Source organism: Mesoplodon densirostris, chromosome 5 (assembly GCF_025265405.1).
Source record: "Mesoplodon densirostris isolate mMesDen1 chromosome 5, mMesDen1 primary haplotype, whole genome shotgun sequence".
NCBI classification, from domain to species: Eukaryota; Metazoa; Chordata; class Mammalia; order Artiodactyla; family Ziphiidae; genus Mesoplodon; species Mesoplodon densirostris.
This window is the reverse complement of record NC_082665.1, coordinates 119,944,174-119,965,367: the sequence shown is the minus strand read 5'-3', so window position 1 is coordinate 119,965,367 and position 21,194 is coordinate 119,944,174. Positions and strand designations below refer to the sequence as shown.

Below are 21,194 nucleotides of genomic sequence, written 5' to 3'. Positions count from 1 at the left end.
TGATTTATATTTCTGTTTTTGTGCCAGTACCATAGTGTTTTGATGACTGTAGCTTTGTAGTATAATCTGAAGTCAGGGAGCCTGATTCCTCCATCTCTGTTTTTCTTTCTCAAGATTCCTTTGGCTATTTGGGGTATTTTGTGTCTCCATACAAGTTAAAAATCTTTCTGTTCTAGTTCTGTGAAAAATGTTATTGGTAGTTTGATAGGGTTGCATTGAATCTGTAGATTGCATTGAATCTGTAGATTGTTTTGACAATATTGAGTCTTCCAGTCCAAGAACATGGTATATCTTTCCATCTGTTTGTGTCATCTCTGATTTCTTTCATCAGTGTCTTATAGTTTTCAGAGTCAAGGTCTTTGGTCTCCTCAGGCAGGTTTATTCATGGGTATTTTATTCTTTTTGATGTGCTGGCAAATGGGATTGTTTCCTTAATTTCTCTTTCTGATCTTCTGTTGTTAGTGTATAGAGATGCAAGAGACTTCTGTGTATTAATTTTGTATCCTGCAACTTTACCAAATTTATTGATGAGCTCTAATAGTTTTCTGGTAGCATCTTTAGGATTTTCTATGTATAGTATCATGCCATCTGCAAACAGTGAGTATTTTATTTCTTTTTTTCCAATTTGGATTCCTTTTATTTCTTTTTCTTCTTTGATTGCCATTGTTAGGACTTACGAAACTGTTGAATGAAAGTGGCAAGAGTGGACATCCTTGCTTGTTCCTGATCTTAGAGAGATGCTTTCACCTTTTCACCATTGAGTATGATGTTAGCTGTAGGTTTGTCATATATGGCCTTTATTATGTTGAGGTATGTTCCCTCTATGCCCACTTTTTGGAGAGTTTTTATCATAAATGGGTGTTCAGTTTTGTTAAAAAGCTTTTTCTGCATCTGTTGAGATGATCATGTGATTTTTATTCTTCGATTTGTTGATGTGGTCTATCATGCTGATTGACTTATGGATACCGAAAAATCTTTGCATCCCTGGGATAAATCCCACTTGATCATGGTGTATGATCCTTTTAATGTATTGTTGGATTTAGTTTGCTAGTATTTTGTTGAGGAGTTTTGCGTATATGTCCTTCAGTGATATTGGCCTGTAATTTTTTTTGTGGTATCTTTGTCTGATTTTGGTATCAGGGTGATTGTGGCCTCATAGAATGCGCGTGGGAGTGTTCCTTCCTCTGCAATTTTTTGGAAGAGTTTCAGAAGGATAGGTGTTAAGTCTTCTTTAAATTTGATAGAATTCTACTGTGAAGCCATGTTGTCATGGACTTTTGTTCGTTGGGAGGTTTTTCTGTTTATTTATTTATTTTAAAAACATTTATTTATTTATTTATTTATTTATCGCTGCATTGGGTCTTTGTCGCTCCGCGCAGGCTTTCTATAGTTGCGGCAAGTGGGGGCTACTCTTTGTTGCAGTGCACAGGCTTCTCATTGCAGTGGCTTCTTTTGCTGCAGAGCACGGGCTCTAGGCATGCGGGCTTCAGTAGTTGTGGCACATGGGCTCAGTAGTTGTAGCTCCCAGGTCTAGAGTGCAGGCTCAGTAGTTGTGGTGCACAGGCTTAGTTGCTCTGCGGCAGGTGGGATCTTCCTGGACTAGGGATTGAACCTGTGTCCCTTGCATTGGCAGGTGGATTCTTAACCACTCTGCCACCAGAGCAGTCCCTGCTGGGAGTTTTTAAATCACAGTTTCAATTTCAGTACTTGTGATTTGTCTGTTCATATTTTCTATTTCTTCCTGGTTCAGTCTTCGGAGAGTGTACCTTTTCAAGAATTTGTCCATTTCATCTAGGTTGTCCATTTTATTGGCATATAGTTGCTTGCTTGTAGTAGTCTCCTGTGGTCATTTGTATTTCTGTGGTATCCGTTGTAATTTCTTCGTTTTCATTTCTAAGTTTATTGATTTGAGCCCTCTCCCTTTTTCTTGATGAGTTTTTCTAAAGGTTTATCTGTTTTGTTTATCTTTTCAAAGAATGGAATTTTAATTTCATTCATCTTTTCTATTGTTTTCTTCATCTCTGTTTCATTTATTCTGCTCTGATCTTTGTGATTTCTTTACTTCTACTAATTTTGGGGTTTGTTTGTTCATCTTTCTGTAGTTGCTTTAGGTGTAAAGTTAGGTCGTTTATTTGAGATGTTTTTTGTTTCCTGAGGTAAGATTGTATTACTATAAATTTCCCTCTTAGAACTCTTCTGCTGCGTCCCATAGATTTTGGATTGTCATGCTTTCGTTTTCACTTGTCTCTAGTTATTTTTTGATTTCTTCTTTGATTTTTTCAATGATCCATTGGTTGTTTAGTACCATATTGTTTAGCCTCCACTTGTTTGTGTTTTTTACAGTTTTTTTTTATTGATTTCTAATCTCATAGCATTGTGATCAGAAAAGATGCTTGATATTTCAGTTTTCTTAAACTTACTGAGGCTTGCTTTGTGGCCCAGCATGTAATGAATCCTGGAGAATGTTCTCTGTGCACTTGGGAAGAATGTGTAGTCTGCTGCTTTTGGATGGAATGTTCTATAAGTATCAATTAAGACCATCTGGTCTAATGTGTCATTTAAGATGTGTGTTTCCTTATTGATTTTCTGTCTGGATGATCCGTTCATTGATGTAAGTGGGGTGTTAAAGTCCCTCACTATTATTGTGTGACTGTCGATTTCTCCTCTTATGGATGATAGCATTTGCTTTATATGTTGAGGTGCTCTTATGTTGGGTGGGTATTTATTTATAATTTTTCTACCTTCTTCAACTGATCCCTTGATCGTTATGCAGTGTCCTTCTTTGCGTCTTCTGACAGACTTTATTTTATTTATTTATTTATTTTTAACATCTTTACAGTCTTTATTTTAAAGTCTATTTTGTCTGACAGGAGTATTGCTACTCCAGCTTTCTTTTGATTTCTGTTTGCATGGAATACCTTTTTCCATCCCCTCACTTTCAGTCTGTATGTGTCCCTAGTTTTGAAGTGGGTCTCTTGTAGACAGCATATATACTAGTCTTGTTTTCGTATCTATTCAACCAGACTGTGTCTTTTGATTGGAGTGTTTAATCCATTTACATTTAAGGTAATTGTTGATATGTATGTTCTTATTGCCATTTTGTTAATTGTTTTGGATTTGTTTTTGTAGATCTTTTTTCTTCTCTTTCTCTTTTGTTCTCTCCTCTTGTGATTTGAAGTTTATTTTTAGTGTTGTGTTTGGATTTCTATATCTTTTTTGTATGTGTATCTATTGTAGATTTTTGGTTTGCCATTACCATGAGGTTTTGATATAGCAGTCTATATATATACAAGATTGTTTTAAGTTGCTGGTCTCTTAATTTCAAATGCATTTCCAATATCCTGCATTTGTACTCTCCTCCTCTCACAGTTGCTGGTTTTGAGGTCATATTTGTGTGTGTATGATTTCCTACCTTTACTGTGTGTTTGTCTTTACTGGTGAGCTTTTCCATTTGTAATTTTCTTATTTCTAGTTGTGGCCTTTTCTTTTCTGCCTAGAGAAGTTCCTTTAGCATACGTTGCAAAGCTGGTCTGATTGTGTTGAATTCTCTTGGGTTTTGCTTGTCTGTAAAAATTTTGATTTCTCCATCAAATCTGAATGAGAGCCTTGCTGGGTAGAGTCTTCTTGGTTGTATGTTCTTCCCTTTTATCACTTTAAATATATCATGCCACTCCCTTCTGGTCTGCAGTTCTGCTGAGAAATCAGCTGATAACCTTGTGGGGATTCCCTTGTATGTTATTTGTTGCTTTTCCATCATTGCTTTTAATATTTTTTCTTTGTTTTTAATTTTTATCAGTTTTATTACCATGTGTATCATCATCTCCCTCTTTGGGTTTATCCTGCCTGGGACTCTCTGTGCATCCTGGACTTGGGTGACTGTTTCCTTTCCCATATTACGGAAGTTTTCAGCTATTATCTCTTCATATACTTTCTCAGGACCTTTCTCTCTTCTCCTTCTGGTACCCCTGTAATGCGAATGTTGGTGTGTTTAATGTTGTCCCAGAGGTCTCTTAGACTGTCCTCATTTCTTTTAATTCTTTTTTCTTTATTCTGTTCCACAGTCATGATTTCCATCATTCTGTATTCCAGCTCATTTATCTGTTCTCCTACCTCCATTATTCTGCTGTTGATTCCTTCTAGTGTAGTTTTCATTTCAGTTACTGTGTTGTTCATCTCTTTTTGTTTGTTCTTTAATTCTTCTAGGTCTTTGTTCAATGTTTCTTGTATCATCTCTGTCTGTGCTTCCATTCTTTTTCTGAAATCTTGGATCATCTTTACTATCATTACTCTGAATTCTTTTTCAAGTAGATTGTCTGTCTCCATTTCACTTGGTTGTTCTTCTGGGGTTTTATCTGGTTCCTTCATGTGGGACATATTCCTCTACCATATCATTTTGCCTAACTTTCTTTGATTGCAGTTTCTGCAGGCTGCAGGGTTTTTGTTCTTACTTCTGCTGTCTGCCCCCTGGTGGATGAGGCTGTCTAAAAGGCTTGTGCAGGCTTCCTGGTGGGAGGGACTGGTTCCTGCCCACTGGTGGGTGGAGCTGGGACTTGTCCCTCTGTGGGGCAGGGCCACGTCAGGGGGGTGTGTTTTGCAGGCAGTGTTTGCTCAGGAAGACTTTAAGCAGCCTGTCTGCTGATTGGTGTGGCTGTGTTCCCACCCTGTTGGTTGTTTGGCCTGAAGCATGCCAGCTCTGCTGTTGAGTGGGCCCAGGTCTTGGTGAGTGAATGGCACCCTCCAGGAGGGCTCATGCCGAGTACTCCCCACGACTACCACCGCCAGTGTATTTGTCCCCACAGTGAGCCACAGCTGCTTCCCCCACCCCACCTCCATAGGAGTCCCTCCAGTACCATCAAGTAGGTCTGGCCCAGCCTCTGATGAGGTTACTGCTTTAGTCCCTGGGTCCTGGTCACATGAGACCTTTTGTGTGCCCTCCAAGAGTGGAGTTTCTATTTCCCCCAGCCCTGTGGAATTCTTGTGATCAAACCTTGCTTGCCTTCAAAGCCAGATTCTCTGGGGGCTCCTCCTTCTATTGCCAGACCTCCAGGCTGGGGAGCCTGATGTGGGGCTCAGAACTTTCACTCGTTTTGGAGAACTTCTGTGGTATACTAATTTTCCAGTTTGTGGGTCACCTACCCAGCAGGTATGGGTTTTGATTTTATTGCGATTGCACCCCTCCTACCTTCTCATTGTGGCTTCTTCTTTGTCTTTGGGTGTAGCATATCTTTTTTGGTCGGTTCCACCATTTTTTTGTCTATGGTTGTTCAGCAGTTAGTTGTGATTTTCGTGTTTTTGTAAGAAGAGGTGAGCTCAAGTCCTTCTCCTCTGCCATCTTGTCTTTGCTCCCCAGTCATTATTTCTTCAAATAAGTTTTCTGCCCCTTTTTTTCCTCTTCTTCTGGGACTCTTCTAATCTATAATGTGAATGTTATTCTCAATATTTTTCCTTAGGTCCCCTAGGCTATTTTTGCTTTTTAAAATGCTGGTGTTTTGTTCTGTTTCTTGCTGCTGTTAGGGTGAGTTCCCCTGCCCTACTGCCCTGTCTTCCAGATTACTGATCTTTTCTTCTGCTACATCTTGTCTGCTGTTGAACCCCTCTAGTTTATTTTTCAGATCAGTTATTGTATTCTTCAGCTCTTTGACTTGTCTTTGGTACGTTTTTATATTTTCTTTCTCTTTATTGAAGTTCTCTGTTCATCCATTCTTTTTCCTATTTTGGTGAGCATCTCTAAGACCATTACTTTGAGTTCTTTATCAGGTAAATTACTTATCTCTGTTTCATTAAGGTTTTTTCTTGGGGTTTTATCTTTTGCTTTCGTTGGGAACGTATACCTGTTTTCTCATTTTGCTTGACTCTGTTTCTATGTGTTAGGTGATACAGTTATCTCTTCCAGTCTTGAAGGGGTGGCCCTGTTTGGGAAATGAACCTTACTGTTTAACCTTGCTCTAGTTCTTGGTTGTTTCTCAAACTGTGTCTTTGATTGTTTCACACCTGTGGGGCCCAGAAATGCAATTCCCCCTAGCAACGAGAGCACACACTCAAGTGCTGTCCCCTATTTGGGCTACATGTGCCCGCTGGCTTTGGTGTGTATCCACACCACTGGTGTGGCCGCAGGGTCAGTGGAGGGTGGGGGGACAGGCTTCAGCAGAAGCATGGGGGAGTGGTGTATTTACCCACTGCCTCTGGTGGGGCTGGGGCTGTGGTGCAGGGAGGGCAGGCAGTAGCAAGTTAGAAAGAGAGTGTAAAAATGGTGTCTGCCAGTGTCTCCATACCTGAAGAGAGCCCCAACAGAGCCCCTCTGGCAGACACTTCAAGATTAGCAAGTGAATTTGCTTCACATATGATCTAGGCTTTTTTCAGACTTCAGCTTTTGTGCTGGGTCCCAGGGTGAGTGAGTCTGCACGCAAGTCATTTAAGAGCAGGTCTCTATTCCCTACATCCATATGGTTTTCCTGGATCCAAGCCCTGTTGGTTTTCAAAGCCAGGTGTTTTGAGTGCTCATCTCTCTGGTGTAGGTCCCAAGGGTTGGGGTGACTGATGTGGAGCATCAGGGAGAACTTCCGTATTTGTGAGATCCCTCCTGGTTATGGGTTGCTGAAGTAGTGATGGAGTTTTTGCAAGACTGTGTCTCTAACTCTCCTACCCATCTCCATGTGCCCTTTTATTCTTTGTTGTGGAGTAGCAGTTCAGCTAGTTCTCAGGTTCTTTTCAGAGGGAATTGTTCTTAATGTAGTGGTAGATTTGTTGTGTCCATGGGAGGAGGTGAGTTCAGGATCTTCTTACTCCACCATCTTTAACCACCTTCCCACTTGTGTATTTTTGGTTTTATTTCTTTGCTTTTGGGGTCAAATCCAAAAAGTCATTGTTAAGACCGTTGTCAAGGAACTTACCACCTGTTTTCTTCTAGGAGGTTTATGGTTTCAGGTCTTACATTCAAGTCATTAATCCATTTTGAGCTAATTTTTGTGTATGGTGTAAAATGTAGTCTAGTGTTCCCAAAACCATTTTGTTGAAGAGACTGTTCTTTTCCCTTTGTGTATTCTTAGCTCCTTTGATGTAAATTAATTGAATATAAATGTGTAGGTTTACTTCTGGGCTCTCTATTCTGTTCTGTTGACCTGTGTGTCTGTATTTATGCCAATACCATAGTGTTTTGACTACTATTATTTTATAATATAGTTTGAAATCAGGGAGTATGATACCTCCAGCTTTGTTTTCTTTCTCAAGATTGTTTTGGCTATCCAGGGTCCTTTGTGGTTCCATACAAATTTTAGTATTGTTTGTTCCATTTCTGTGAAAAGTGCCATTGTAATTTTTTAGAAATTTCATTGAATCTGTATATTGCTTTTAGTATGGACATTTTAACAGTTTAATTTTTCTGATCCATGAGCATGGACTATTTTTCCATTGACTTATGTCATCTTCAGTTTGTTTGTTTTTTAAATCAATGTTTTATGTTTTTAGTGTACAGGTCTTTCACTTCCTTGGTTAAATTTATTTGTAAGTGTTTTATTCTTTTTTTCTTTTTTGTTGGCCATGCTGTGCGGCATGCGGGATCCTAGTTCTCTGACCAGGGATTGCACCCGTGCCTCCTGCAGTGGAAGCATAGTGTCTTAACCACTGGACTGCCCGGGAAGTCCCTGTTTTATTCTTTTTAATGCAATTGTTTTCTTAATTTCTCTTGTGAAACTTCTTAATTGAAGACTTCTGTTGGGAAAATAAAGCTAGCAGGTGATAGGTTTAGACATGACAAGCATAATGAATTACTAAGGAAAACAGTGAAGCCTAGGGGTCATCCTTAGTCTTCAGGGTGAACATCATAGCCTTTCCTAACACATTCCATGTTGCCCTTGGAACAGCCCTGAGTCTAGCTAAGTAGGTTAATTCTTCTGTTTTTATATTTATATTTATAAACTTGGATTTGTGGAGAGAATAATTTAACAAAAAGGCATTTATATTTTTCTGATCAGGTTTAAGACTCTCCTTGCTGGGTTGTTACTGTCTTTATGTTGTTACATGATTTATACACCACTTAAAATAATAATAATAATAATTGGTTTATGTGTTGTTTTTTTACAGGTTGCAGAAATTTTATTCCAAACTGCCCAAAATGCAGGGATCAATTTTGATACTGTGTGTGGAGTACCTTATACAGCTTTACCATTGGCCACGGTTATCTGTTCAACCAACCAAATTCCAATGCTTATTAGAAGGAAGGAAACAAAGGATTATGGTAAAGTAAAAATAGTATAAGCTTTAAGTTGATAGGTAACCTGATACTTTTACAATTTGTTCTTCTAGGCACTGATGTTCATAGTCACCTTGAATATTCTTCATAGGGCCTTTGGAATTTGTTAACTGTTGTTATAAATCACCTCCCTTTCCTTTAGAGTCTAGGGGTGAAATGCTTTGTATTAATTAGGCAATGAAAAAAAGTGCTTTTTTTGTGCACCAAATTTATGAAACCCAACATTTTTACCAGCGCTTCCCTCATCAGAAGAATGTTCTAAGAGCACTTACTTTCCAAGTGTATTTATATTTAAACTGCATGAATAAAATTAATCTCTTAAAGCAATGTAAGGGAATTCCCTGGTGGTCCAGTGGTTAGGACTCTGCACTTCCACTGCAGGGGGCCCAGGTTCGATCCCTGGTTGGGGAAATAAGATCCCACAAGCCGTCCAGGGTGGCAAAAAAAAAGAAAAAGGCAGTGTAAATGCCACATGAAATTCTAAATGGAGTTTTTTTATGGGTTCATGGCAGTAGGTTATCAGGTGGGTGTTTTAAACATGGGCTGCTTTAATACTAAATCAATCTAAAAGTATTGGAACTGACTTCATATTTGATGACCTTAAGAATTAATGATTTTTTCGTGTTGTTTTATGTTGGCGTGATACTGTTTTTGTTACTTATTTTTGAAAAGAGTCCTTTTTACAGGTGTGTTCTAAAATTTTTATGATGAAATCATATGTCTGGGATTTGTATCTAAAATTATCGGGGGAGGGTGGTGTTGGAGTTATAGTTGAAACAAGATTGCCCATGAGTTGTTAAGTGGTGAGGTGCTGTATTTGTGGAGGTTTGTTATGCTATTTTGTCTAGTTTTGTTTGAAATTCTCCATTATAAAAAAATTAGACAAATATTTTTGCCACTTAGTTTCACAGTGTTTATCTCTATGAATCCTTGCCATAAGACTACTGTTTCTATTTCCTTATTATGTATCTTCAAAAATATTTCTTAGAATAAGATCATTAATTTTAAAATATACCTATAAGTACTCACAGTCTTATGTTCTCGTCTAAGGTGATTCAGTTAAACTTGCCAATTCTGCAAGAGAAGGAAAGGAGCTGGGGAAAGGGCAAAGACAGTACCTGTGGAAAGTTCAGAAAGTAGGCAAAATGCCCACTATATCTATTCTGTTTCAAAATAAGATAAATTTGGTAGTGGAAAATATAAAAATGAATCTCTAAACCATGAATCTGTGTAGTCTACAGCCTGAGTATTTACAGTTTGTAGATTATCTGAAAATAGTCTGCGGTAGGGGTTGGAGTGGGGAAGTGTGTTTAGTCACATTACATTACATAGCTAATAACGCTGTGGTGATTGACCTCAATGGTTGTCGAATATTTTCCCTCCTGCATTTATGTGCTCAGAAGGCCAGTTGTCTGGCTGATCTTGAATAAAGAAATTGTTAATGGAAAAAGGAATGATTTCATTGATGATATTGGGCTATTCTTTCATAACTTTCAATGACCTAGGTGATCTTGCCTTAATAAAACCTGTATTTGAAATTTTGATCATAAACACATTAAATGATATTTTACACTGTTAAATAATTTGCTAGTTTTACTAAAAATGTTCTGTATATGTAACTTTGACAATTTTGAAATACATAGGCACTGAACAAAACAGTAATTGTGGCACATTGAAGATTCATTAGGAATTTTAAAAATAAAGTAGTTCCAAAGTAGATGATCAGAAAATATAATTTAGATTATCCCCCTCTTCATGAATACATGCCAAATTTATACTGCAATATACATCTTGAGTTGGCTGAAATATATAACTTTAAAACAGAGTTAATGTAATTTTTTCTTTTCTAGGTACTAAGCGTCTTGTAGAAGGAGCTATTAATCCAGGAGAAACCTGTTTGATCATTGAAGATGTTGTCACCAGTGGATCCAGTGTTTTGGAAACTGTTGAGGTTCTTCAGAAGGAGGGCTTGAAGGTCACTGATGCCATAGTGCTGCTGGACAGAGAGCAAGGAGGAAAGGACAATTTGCAGGCGCATGGGATTCGTCTCCACTCAGTGTATACATTGTCCAAAATGCTGGAGATTCTTGAGCAACAGAAAAAAATTGATGCTGAGATGGTCGAGAGAGTGAAGAGATTTATTCAGGAGAATGTTTTTGTGGCAGCTAATCGTAATGGTTCTCTCCCTTCTGTAAAGAAAGGACCCAAAGAACTAAGCTTTGGTGCACGTGCAGAGCTGCCTGGGATCCACCCAGTTGCATCAAAGCTTCTCAGGCTTATGCAGAAGAAGGAAACCAATCTGTGCCTGTCTGCTGATATTTCAGAGTCCAGAGAGCTGTTGCAGCTAGCAGATGCTTTAGGACCCAGAATCTGCATGCTCAAGACTCATGTAGATATTTTGAATGATTTTACTCTGGATGTAATGAAGGAGTTAACCATTCTGGCAAAACGCCATGAGTTTCTAATATTTGAAGACCGGAAATTTGCAGATATAGGAAACACAGTAAAAAAGCAGTATGAAGGTAAGTATTATTCAGGAACCAACAAGAATCACAAATCCAGCTTAAACTGGCTGAAGGAAATGTATTGGCTCACATGACAAAGTCCAGCTGTAAAAAAGCCTGTCAAGCATGGTTGGCTCTAAGAGCTCAAGTGATGTCTTTTGGCCTTGCTTTCTCTCCAAGTCTCAGCTCTGCTTTCTTCTCTCTTGACTTCTTTCTCAGGTAAGCACACTCCTCATACCTGCCCCAGACCAATCACTCAGACCTGGGGTATAGAATACCTTTATTAGCTCACCTGGGTAATATACCCTGCTCCTGGTGATGTGAGGCTATTTTTAAAAAATTTTTATTGCAGTATAGTTGCTTTACAATGTTGCGTTAGTTTCTATTGTACAGCAAAGTGAATCAGCTATATGTATACATATATCCCCTCTTTTTTTGGATTTCCTTCTCATTTAGGTCACCACAGAGCATTGAGTAGAGTTCCCTGAGTTAAACAGTAGCTTCTCATTAGTTATCTGTCATAGTATCAACAGTGTATATATGTCAATCCCCACCTCCCAATTCATCCCCCCTGCAACTTGGTGTCCATACGTTTGTTGTCTATGTCTGTCTCTATTTCTGCTTTGCAAATAAGATCATCTATACCATTTTTCTAGATTCCACATATATACGTTAATATACAATATTTGTTTTTCTCTTTCTGACTTATATGACAGTCTCTAGGTCCATCCAAATCTCTACAAATGACCCAGTTTTGTTCCTTTTTATGGCTGAGTAATATTCCATTGTATATATGTACCACATCTTCTTTATCCATTCTTCTGTTGATGGACATTTAGGTTGCTTCCATGTCCTGGCTATTGTAAATAGTGCTGCAGTGAACATTGGGGTGCATGTGTCTTTTTGAATTATGGTATCCTCTGGCAATATGCCCAGTAGTTGGATTGTGGGTCACATGGTAGTCCTAGTTTTAGTTTTTTAAGGAACCTCCATACTGTTCTCCATATTGGCTGTATTAATTTACATTCCCACCAACAATGCAAGAGGGATCCCTTTCCTCCACACCCTCTCCAGCATTTATTGTTTGTAGATATTTTAATGATGGCCATTCTGACCCGTGTGAGGTGATACCTCATTGTAGTTTTGATTTGCATTTCTCTAATAATTAGTGATGTTGAGCATCTTCTCATGTGTTTCTTGGCCATCTGTATGTCTTCTTTGGAGAAATGTCTGTTAAGGTCTTCTGCCCATTTTTTTTTTTTTTTTTTCTTTTTTTTTTTTTTGTGGTATGTGGGCCTCTCACTGTTGTGGCCTCTCCCGTTGCGGAGCACAGGCTCCGGATGCGCAGGCCCAGCGGCCATGGCTCACGGGCCCAGCCGCTCCGCGGCATATGGGATCCTCCCAGACCGGGGCACGAACCCGTATCCCCTGCATCGGCAGGCGGACTCTTAACCACTGCGCCACCAGGGAGGCCCTTCTGCCCATTTTTTGATTGGGTTGTTTTTTGATATTGAGCTGCATGAGCTGTTTGTATATTTTGGAGATTAATCCTTTGTCAGTTGCTTCGTTTGCAAATATTTTCTCCCATTCTGTGGGTTGTCTTTTTGTCTTGTTTATGGTCTCCTTTGCTGTGCAAAAACTTTTGAGTTTAATTAGGTTCCATTTGTTTATTTTTGTTTTTATTTTCATTACTTTAGGAGGGAAGTCAAAAAAGATCTTGCTGCGATTTATGTCAAAGTGTTCTGCCTGTGTTTTCCTCTTAGAGTTTTATAGTGTCTGGCCTTACATTCAGGTCTTTAATCCATTTTGAGTTTATTTTTCTGTATGGTGTTAGGGAGTGTTCTAATTTCATTCTTTAAAATGTAGCTGTCGAGTTTTTCCAGCACCACTTGTTGAAGAGGCAGTCATTTCTCCATTGCATATTCTTGCCTCCTTTGTCATAGATTAGTTGACCATAGGTGTGTGTTTATCTCTGGGCTTTCTATCCTGTTCCATTGGTCTATATTTCTGTTTTTATGCCAATACCATACTGTCTTGATTACTGAAGCTTTGTATTATAGTCTGAAGTCAGGGAGCGTGATTCCTCCAGCTCTGTTTTTCTTTCTCAAGATTGCTTTAGCTGTTCAGGGTCTTTTGTGTTTCCATACAAAATGCAAAATTTTCTGTTCTAGTTCTGTGAAAAATGCCATTGGTAATTTGATAGGGATTGCATTGAATATGTAGATTGCTTTGGGTAGTATAGTCATTTTCACAATATTGATTCTTCCAATCCAAGAACATGGTATATCTGTCCATCTGTTTTTGTTGTCTTGATTGCTTTCATTAGTATCTTATAGTTTTTTGAACACAGGTCTTTTGCCTCCTTAGGTTTATTCCTAGGTATTTTATTCTTTTTGTTGCAGTGGTAAATGGGATTGTTTCCTTAATTTCTCTTTCTGATCTTTCATTGTTAGTGTATAGGAATGCAAGAGGTTTCTGTGTATTAATTTTGTATCTGGCAACTTTACTAAATTCATTGATTAGCTCTAGTAGTTTTCTGGTGGCATCTTTAGGATTTTCTATGTATAGTATCATGTCATCTGCAAACAGTGTTTTATTTCTTCTTTTCCAATTTGGATTCCTTTTATTTCTTTTTCTTCTCTGATTGCCATAGCTAGGACTTCCAAAACTGTTGAATAGTGGCAAGAGTGGACACCCTTGTCTTGTTCCTGATCTTAGATGAAATGCTTTCAGTTTTTCACCATTGAGAATGATGTTTGCTGTGGGTTTGTCATATATGGCCTTTATTATGTTGAGGTAGGTTCCCTCTATGCCCACTTTCTGGAGAGTTTTTATCATAAATGTTGAGAGCTTTTTCTGCATCAATTGAGACGATTATGTGGCTTTTATTCTTCAGTTGTTAATATGGTGTATCACATTGATTGATTTGCATATATTAAAGAATCCTTGCATCCCTGGGATAAATCCCACTTGATCATGGTGTATGATCCTTTTAATGTGTTGGATTCGGTTTGCTAGCATTTTGTTAAGGATTTTTGCATCTATGTTCATCAGTGATATTGGCCTGTGATTTTCTTTTTTTGTGATATCTTTGTCTGGTTTTGGTATCAGGGTGATGGTGGCCTCGTACAGTGAGTTTGGGAGTGTTCCTCCCTCTGCAGTTTTTTGGAAGAATTTGAGAAGGATAGGTGTTAGCTCTTCTCTAAATGTTTGCTAGAATTTGCCTGTGAAGCCATCTGGTCCTGGACTTTTGTTTGTTGGAAGATTTTTATTCACAGTTTCAATTTCACTACTTGTGATTGGTGTGTTCATATTTTCTATTTCTTCCTGGTTCAGTCTTAGAAGGTGGTACTTTTCTAAGAATTTGTCCATTTATTCCAGGTTGTCCATTTTATTGCCATATAGTTGCTTGTAGTAATCTCTTATGATCCTTTGTATTTCTGCAGTGTCAGTTATAACTTCTTTTTCATTTCTAATTTTATTGATTTGAGTCTTCTCCCTTTATTTCTTGATGAGTCTGGCTAAAGGTTTATCAATTTTGTTTATCTTCTCAAAGTGTACCAGCTTTTAGTTTTATTGATCTCTGCTATTGTTTTCTTTGTTTCTATTTATTTCTGCTCTGATCTTTATGATTTCTTTCCTTCTACTAACTTTGGGGGGTTTTTGTTGTTCTTCTTTCTCTAGTTGCTTTATGTATAAGGTTGTTTATTTGAGATTTTTCTTGTTTCTTGAGGTAGGATTGTATTGCGGTAAACTTCCCTTTTAGAACTGCTTTTGTTGCATCCCATAGGTTTTGGGTCGTCATGTTTTCTTTATCATTTGTTTCTAGGTATTTTTTTATTTCTTCAGTGATCTCTTGGTTATTTAGTAGCATATTGCTTAGCCTCCATGTGTTTGTGTTTTTTACAGTTTGTTTCCTGTAATTGCTTTCTAATCTCATAGTGTTGTGGTTGGAAAGTTGCTTGATACGATTTCAATTTCTTAAATTTACTGAGGCTTGATCTGTGTCCCAAGATGTGCTCTATCCTGGAGAATGTTCGTGTGCACTTGAGAAGAAAGTATATTCTGCTGCTTTTCGATGGAATGTCCTGTAAATATCGATTAAGTGTATCTGGTCTAATGTGTCATTTAAGGCTTTTGTTTCCTCATTAGTTTTCTGTCTGGATGATCTGTCCATTGGTGTAAATGGGGTGTTAAATTCCCCCACTATTTGTGTTAATGTCGATTTCCCCTTTCACAGCTGTGAGCATTTGCCTTATGTATTGAGGTGCTCCTGTGTTGGGTGCATAAATGTTTACAGTTGTTATGTCTTCGTCTTCTAGGGTTGATCCCTTGATCATTGTGAGGCTATTTATGTAAACTTCTTGAACCCCAAGGTATAGTTAGGGGTAATTTCCCTAAAGAAAATGGCTGTGCTTATGCCAGAACAAAGGGACATGGGTTCTAGGCAGGCAAAGATGGCAGATGTTGGCCCTGCAGAACACAATGAGTTCTGAATAATCAAAGAATGAAAATTGCAGATATAGGAAACAAGGAAAAGGTAGTATAAAGTAAGATTTATTTTTAGCAGAAAAAGATCTGTTGATATGCATCCTTTTAAAAAAAATTTGTTAAATAGGAGCTCAAGGTAGAGCATACATTAGTTTTAAAAGACTGCTTAATTCTTTACCAACTCTTTACCCATTCTTCTATGCAACTTTCTGTTGTATTGGGTATATCTCTTTTTTCACTTACCCTTACAACAGACATTTTATGTTATTTAACAGTTATAAGCATCTTTTGAGATAACAATTTTTATTAAAGTAATACATACATATTCTTAAGCTATTTCTTTAGGAGAGATTTGTCTTTAATGACTTTCTTCATGTGCTAAAGATACTGACTGTTGGGACTTCCCTGGTGGTCCAGTGGTTAAGACTCTGCACTCCCAATGCTTGGGGCCCAGGTTCAATCCCTGGTCAGGGAACTAGATCCCGCATGCTGCAACTAAGAGCCCACATGCCGCAAGTAAGACCTGGCGCAGCCAAATCAATAAATAAGTACTTTAAAAAAAAAGATTGACTGTTGAAAGACTTATACAAACTTTCTACAAGTTTGCATATATGTTGTTTTTTCAAAAATCTACTTGGTTTTACTGTTGTCTGCTTTTAAAATGAATACACTTTTCTGTTGAAATTTGAAGAGCTAAAGAGACCTAAGGAACAAGTAGATTTGAGAGATGGTAAAGTTTCTGAGAGATCCCTACAGAATGAAAATTTGTCATCTTCAGAGGAATTTCAGTTGGTATCTTCCACTCAACAAACAACCTGTCTTCACTGGACCCTTTCCAGTTGCATAAATCTTATTGGTAGTCACAAGTGTTGGCCTGCAAGGAAAAACAGTCATATCAGTTTTGCTAGTAAACTAAGTGTAGAGCTTATAAGATTTTTTTTCTTCTTGTGATTTCTCAACTAGCTAACCAGGTGCACAGATAAATTTTTCACAAGTAGGTCCATTGATAATCACTAAAATTCTTGAAGTGTTTCGCTATTTCATTAACATGTTACTAGGAGATTATTTCCATATTGTAGTTTGTTGTTTGGGTAAAAAAGTTAAGGGTTTTTGTTTGGAAATTGATGGATATCTTTTTTCCCCTTTTCATAGGTGGTGTCTTTAAAATAGCTTCTTGGGCAGATCTAGTAAACGCTCATGTGGTTCCAGGCTCAGGAGTTGTGAAAGGCCTGGGAGAAGTAGGCCTGCCCCTGCACCGGGCATGCTTACTCATTGCAGAAATGAGCTCTGCTGGCTCCTTGGCCACTGGGAGCTACACTGAAGCAGCGGTAAGTGACAGAGGAGAGAGATTGGGGCAACAGAACGCCAGGGCTGTGACACTAGATGTTACAGGGGAAGAAAGTATCTTAATTTCGGGTCTATGGAATTGCTGTCAAAAACAAAAAAATCACCTGCTGGTTGTTTGACAGTATATTAATACTAGCTGACTAGAATACCCTGATGGTTAATAGCATTTTATATCTTGCAGTGTACACCAAAGAAATTTGAACTGTACTCTAAGAGAGAAACATTGAAACACAGATATTGAGTCAAATAAACATATGTCTGTATTTACCTGGTCTTTAAGATAGAGGAGTTTTTTCCCTTTCACCATGAATTGAAATTGAATAGCTTTTTCCCAGATATGCAGTTTCTTGGAATCTCCCGAGTCACACGGAGATGCACATTCTCATGACAGCAGCCCACATGAAGCAGCTTACCTTTTCAGTCTTTGATATTGATTGGCATTGTATGGGAAAGCTCTTAACTAGAGTCCAGACACATTGTTTCCTTTAGTAACTCCCCATTATTAAAAATCCTTATAACACCATACATGTTAGTACCCAGCTCCAACCCCCTGCATGCCAGAAAAAAATGAGAGATGGATAATCATCTAGTTATAAAGCTCCTCTCCACATTCTCCTCTGGGCAAGTTACATAGTCGGATAGTCACCTAGAAAGATGGATGGATTATCTTTGCAGATATTTTAAAGACTATTACTTTTTAAAGTAACAGGAATTTTTATGTTAATAAAATTTTAATTTTTACATGAGAATTTATTTTTCATATTTCAAAGCCCGTGGAACTGTGAAGAATTCACATGGCCCTAGGGCCAGGTTTTAACACCATCCCTGAATTGACCATAAATGTCTATGATTTCCCAACTCTCATAGCAGAGGGTCCATGAGTCAGTGCTAATATTTGGCATTCTGGATCTGGCTCAAGGACAATACATTGATTTTTGGTTGGTGGTAGTACTTAGTGGCAAGAATGGAACAGTCTGGGCCTCAGGGAAGAGCCAAATTAGAAAGTCAGGCAGACCTTCTAGGGAAACTTCTATGAATGTGAGGTAATGGTAGAGAAATTGTGGAGACAAGTTATTGGCAAATGTTAAAGAAGAGGGAAAGCTGTAGAGGTAAGATTTCTTTAGCTAGCTCTTAACAACATAGCAATTTTTTATGTGGTGGCTGTCCTTGAGTATCTATGTAGATAGGCAGTAAGTCAGTGTGGTTTTATACCATTATAAATGTATTCTAGAGTACTACTTATATCCTTTCTGGAAGCAGGTAGGTCCCCAAGCATTATTACAAATAAGTAACAATGCAGCATCTAGATTTTAGATGCACATAATATAGGATTTTTAGTGTTTTTAGTGTTTGGTTATAGGAGAAGGGGACAGAAGGGGTTGTTTCAGGGTGCTCTTAATGGAGCAAGTATGTAGATTCACATCTAAGATTACCCGTTTTACATGTAATTAGTATGAAATGAGGAAATGCATCTATGAAATAAAGTTTCTTACATTCTGTGTGGTTAAGTGCTTTCTTGTAATCTTTTATTACATTCCATTTAGGTGAGAATGGCTGAAGAGCATTCTGAATTTGTGGTTGGTTTTATTTCTGGCTCCCGAGTAAGCATGAAACCAGAATTTCTTCACTTGACTCCAGGAGTTCAGTTAGAAGCAGGAGGTAAGTCTATTCATTGGTAGTGGTTTTTCCAAAATGCTTCTTTACCCAAGTCAGCAAGGACAAAATAAAACCTAGATATGCAAAATAGCTTGCAGTCTAATTATAGGATGAAAATCTAGAAAGCTTTTTGTTGAAAAATGCCCAGAAACTGATAATTTTATTGTTCCCAACTGATGTTCCAAATATGCTGCCAAAAAAGGTGTTCTATGCTCAAGGAGGAATGCTCTAGGTTAAACAAAATCAGACATTTGTTTAGGATTTTGTAGAGCCTTTGATGTGCTAATGTTCATTGTGGCTCTTCAGTGTGGAGATACATGGTTCTGTCATGTCATCCAAACTTACCTGAACACGTTAACACTTTTAGCAGTCTGAGAAATGCAGTTGCAGTGGCTAAAAGAAAAAGAGCAAACTTTCTCAGTGATAGTCTCTAGTCAGTGAAGGAGTTATCTAGGTTATTAAATGTCCTTTTGGGGTTCAAAGTTGTTTTGTTTTGTTTTTTTACTTTTTTAAATAGAAATATAGTTGATTTACAATGTTGTGTTCATTTCTGCTGTGCAGAAAAGTGGTTAAGTTATATATATATATACATTTTTAAAGTATTCTTTTCCATTATGGTTTACCACAGAATATTAAATATAGTTCCCTGTGCTATACAGTAGGCCCTTGTTGTTTATCTACTCTGTATATAATAGATTGCATCTGCTAACCCCAAACTCCCACTCCATCCCTCTCCCACCCCACATCCCACTTGGCAACCACAAGTCTGTTCTCTGTGTCAGTGGGTCTGTTTCTGTTTCATGGATATATTCATTTGTGTCATATTTTAGATTCCACATATAAGTGGTATCACAGGGTATTTGTCTTTCTGACTTCACATAGTATGATAATGCCTAGGCCTATCCATGTTGCTGCAGATGACATTATTTTGTTCTTTTTTATGGCTGAGTAGTATTCGTGTGTGTGTGTGTGTGTGTGTGTGTGTGTGTGTGTGAGAGAGAGAGAGAGAGAGAGAGACTTTATCCATTCATCTGTTGATGGCCATTTAGTTTGTTTCCATGTCTTGGCTATTGTGAATAGTGCCTCTGTGAACATAGGGGTGCATGTATCTTTTTGAATTATAGCTTTGTCCAGATATGTGCCCAGGAGTGGGATTGCTGGATCATATGGCAACTATATTTTTAATTTTCTGAGGAACCTCCTTAGTGTTCTCCATAATGGCTGCCCCAATGTACATTCCCACCAACAGTGTAGTTAGGTTTCCTTTTGTCCACACCCTCTCCAGCATTGTTATTTGTAGACTTCTTAATGATGGCTATTCTGACGTGTGTGAGATGGTACCTCATTGTAGGTTTGATTTGCATTTCTCTAATAATTAGTGATATTGAACGTATTTTCATGTGCCTATTGGCCATTTGTATGTCTTCTTTGGAGAAATGTCTGTTTAGGTCTCCTGCCCATTTTTTTGATTGGGTTGTTTTTTTTAATTGTTGTTGAGTTGCATGAGCTGTTTGTATATTTTCTGAAATCAAGCCCTTGTCAGTCACATTGTTTGCAAATTTTTTCTCCCGTTCCGTAGTTTGTCTTTTCGTTTTGCTGATTGTCTCCTTTGCTGTGCAAAAGCTTGTAAGTTTGATTACGTCCCATTTGCTTATTTTTGCTTTTATTCTATTGCCTTGGGACTGACCTAAGAAAACATTAGTATGGTTGTGTCAGAGAATGTTTTGCCTATGTTCTCTTCTAGGAGTTTTATGGTGTCATGTCATATATTTAAGTCTTTAAGCCATATTGAGTTTATATTTGTGCATGGTGTGAGGGTGTGTTCTAACTTCATTGATTTACATGCGGCTGTCCAGCATTCTCAACACCACTTGCTGCAGAGATTGTCTTTTCTCCATTGTATATTCTCGTCTCCTTTGTCAAGATTGACCATAGGTATGTAGGTTTATTTCTGGGCTCTCTATTTCTGTTCCATTGATCCATGTCTGTTTTCATGCCAGTTCCACACTGTTTTGATTACTGTAGCTTTGTAGTATTGTCTGAAGTCTGGGAGGTTTATGCCTCCTGCTTTGTTCTTTTCCCTCAGGATTGCTTTGGCAATTCTGGGTCTTTTTTGGTTCCATATAAGTTTTAGGATTATTTGTTCTAGTTCTGTGAAAAATGTCATGTGTAATTTGATAGGGATCACGTTAAATCTGTAGATTGCTTTGGGTAGTATGGCCATTTTAATGATGATATTAATTCTTCTAATCCAAGAGCCTGGGATATCTTTCCATTTCTTTAAATCATCTTCAATTTCCTTTATTAATGTTTTATAGTTCTCAGCATATAAATCTTTCACCTCCTTGGTCAGCTTTATTCCTAAGTTTGGTTTTTTTTTGTATGATTTTAAAAGGTATTTTTTTTTTACATTCCCTTTCTGATATTGTGTTGTTAGTGTAAAGAAATGCAACCCATTTCTGTATGTTAATCTTGTATCCTGCTACCTTGCTGAATTTATCAGTTCTTTAGGGTTTTCTATATATAGTATCATGTCATCTGCATAGAATGACAATTTTACGTCTTCCCTTCCAATTTGGATACCTTTTGTTTCTTTTTCTTGTCTGAATTCCAATACTATGTTGAATAGAAGTCATGAGAGTAGGCAACCTTGTTCCAGATTTTAGCAGGAAGGATTTCAGCTTTTCACTGTTGAGTATTGTATTGGCTGTGGGTTTGTCATAAATAGCTTTTATTATGTTGATATGTTTCCTCTATAACCCACCTTGGTAAGAGTTTTTATCATGAATCGATGTTGAATTTTATCAAATGCTTTTTCTGTATCTATTTAGACGATCATGTGATTTTTGTCTTTTCTTTGTTAATGTGATGGATCACATTAATTGATTTGCATTTGTTGAACCATACCTGTGATCCTGGGGTGAATCCAACTTGGTTGTGGTGCATGA

The 21,194-nt window shown here is 37.8% G+C and overlaps 1 protein-coding gene and 1 non-coding gene across 3 annotated transcripts in view; both read left to right on the top strand.

Moving 5' to 3' along the window:
- Positions 1–21,194, top strand: part of UMPS (uridine monophosphate synthetase) — a 49,739-nt gene that overhangs the window by 6,028 nt on the left and 22,517 nt on the right. For both annotated transcript variants that reach the window (XM_060099420.1, XM_060099421.1), the window contains exons 2-5: positions 8,080–8,233; positions 10,099–10,770; positions 16,396–16,571; positions 18,135–18,249. In XM_060099420.1, the coding sequence (XP_059955403.1) occupies positions 8,080–8,233; positions 10,099–10,770; positions 16,396–16,571; positions 18,135–18,249 (1,117 nt within the window). The remainder of the gene's footprint in view (positions 1–8,079; positions 8,234–10,098; positions 10,771–16,395; positions 16,572–18,134; positions 18,250–21,194) is intronic.
- TRNAG-UCC (transfer RNA glycine (anticodon UCC)) lies at positions 8,587–8,659 on the top strand. The gene has a single exon. It is a non-coding gene; the product is annotated as a tRNA-Gly (tRNA).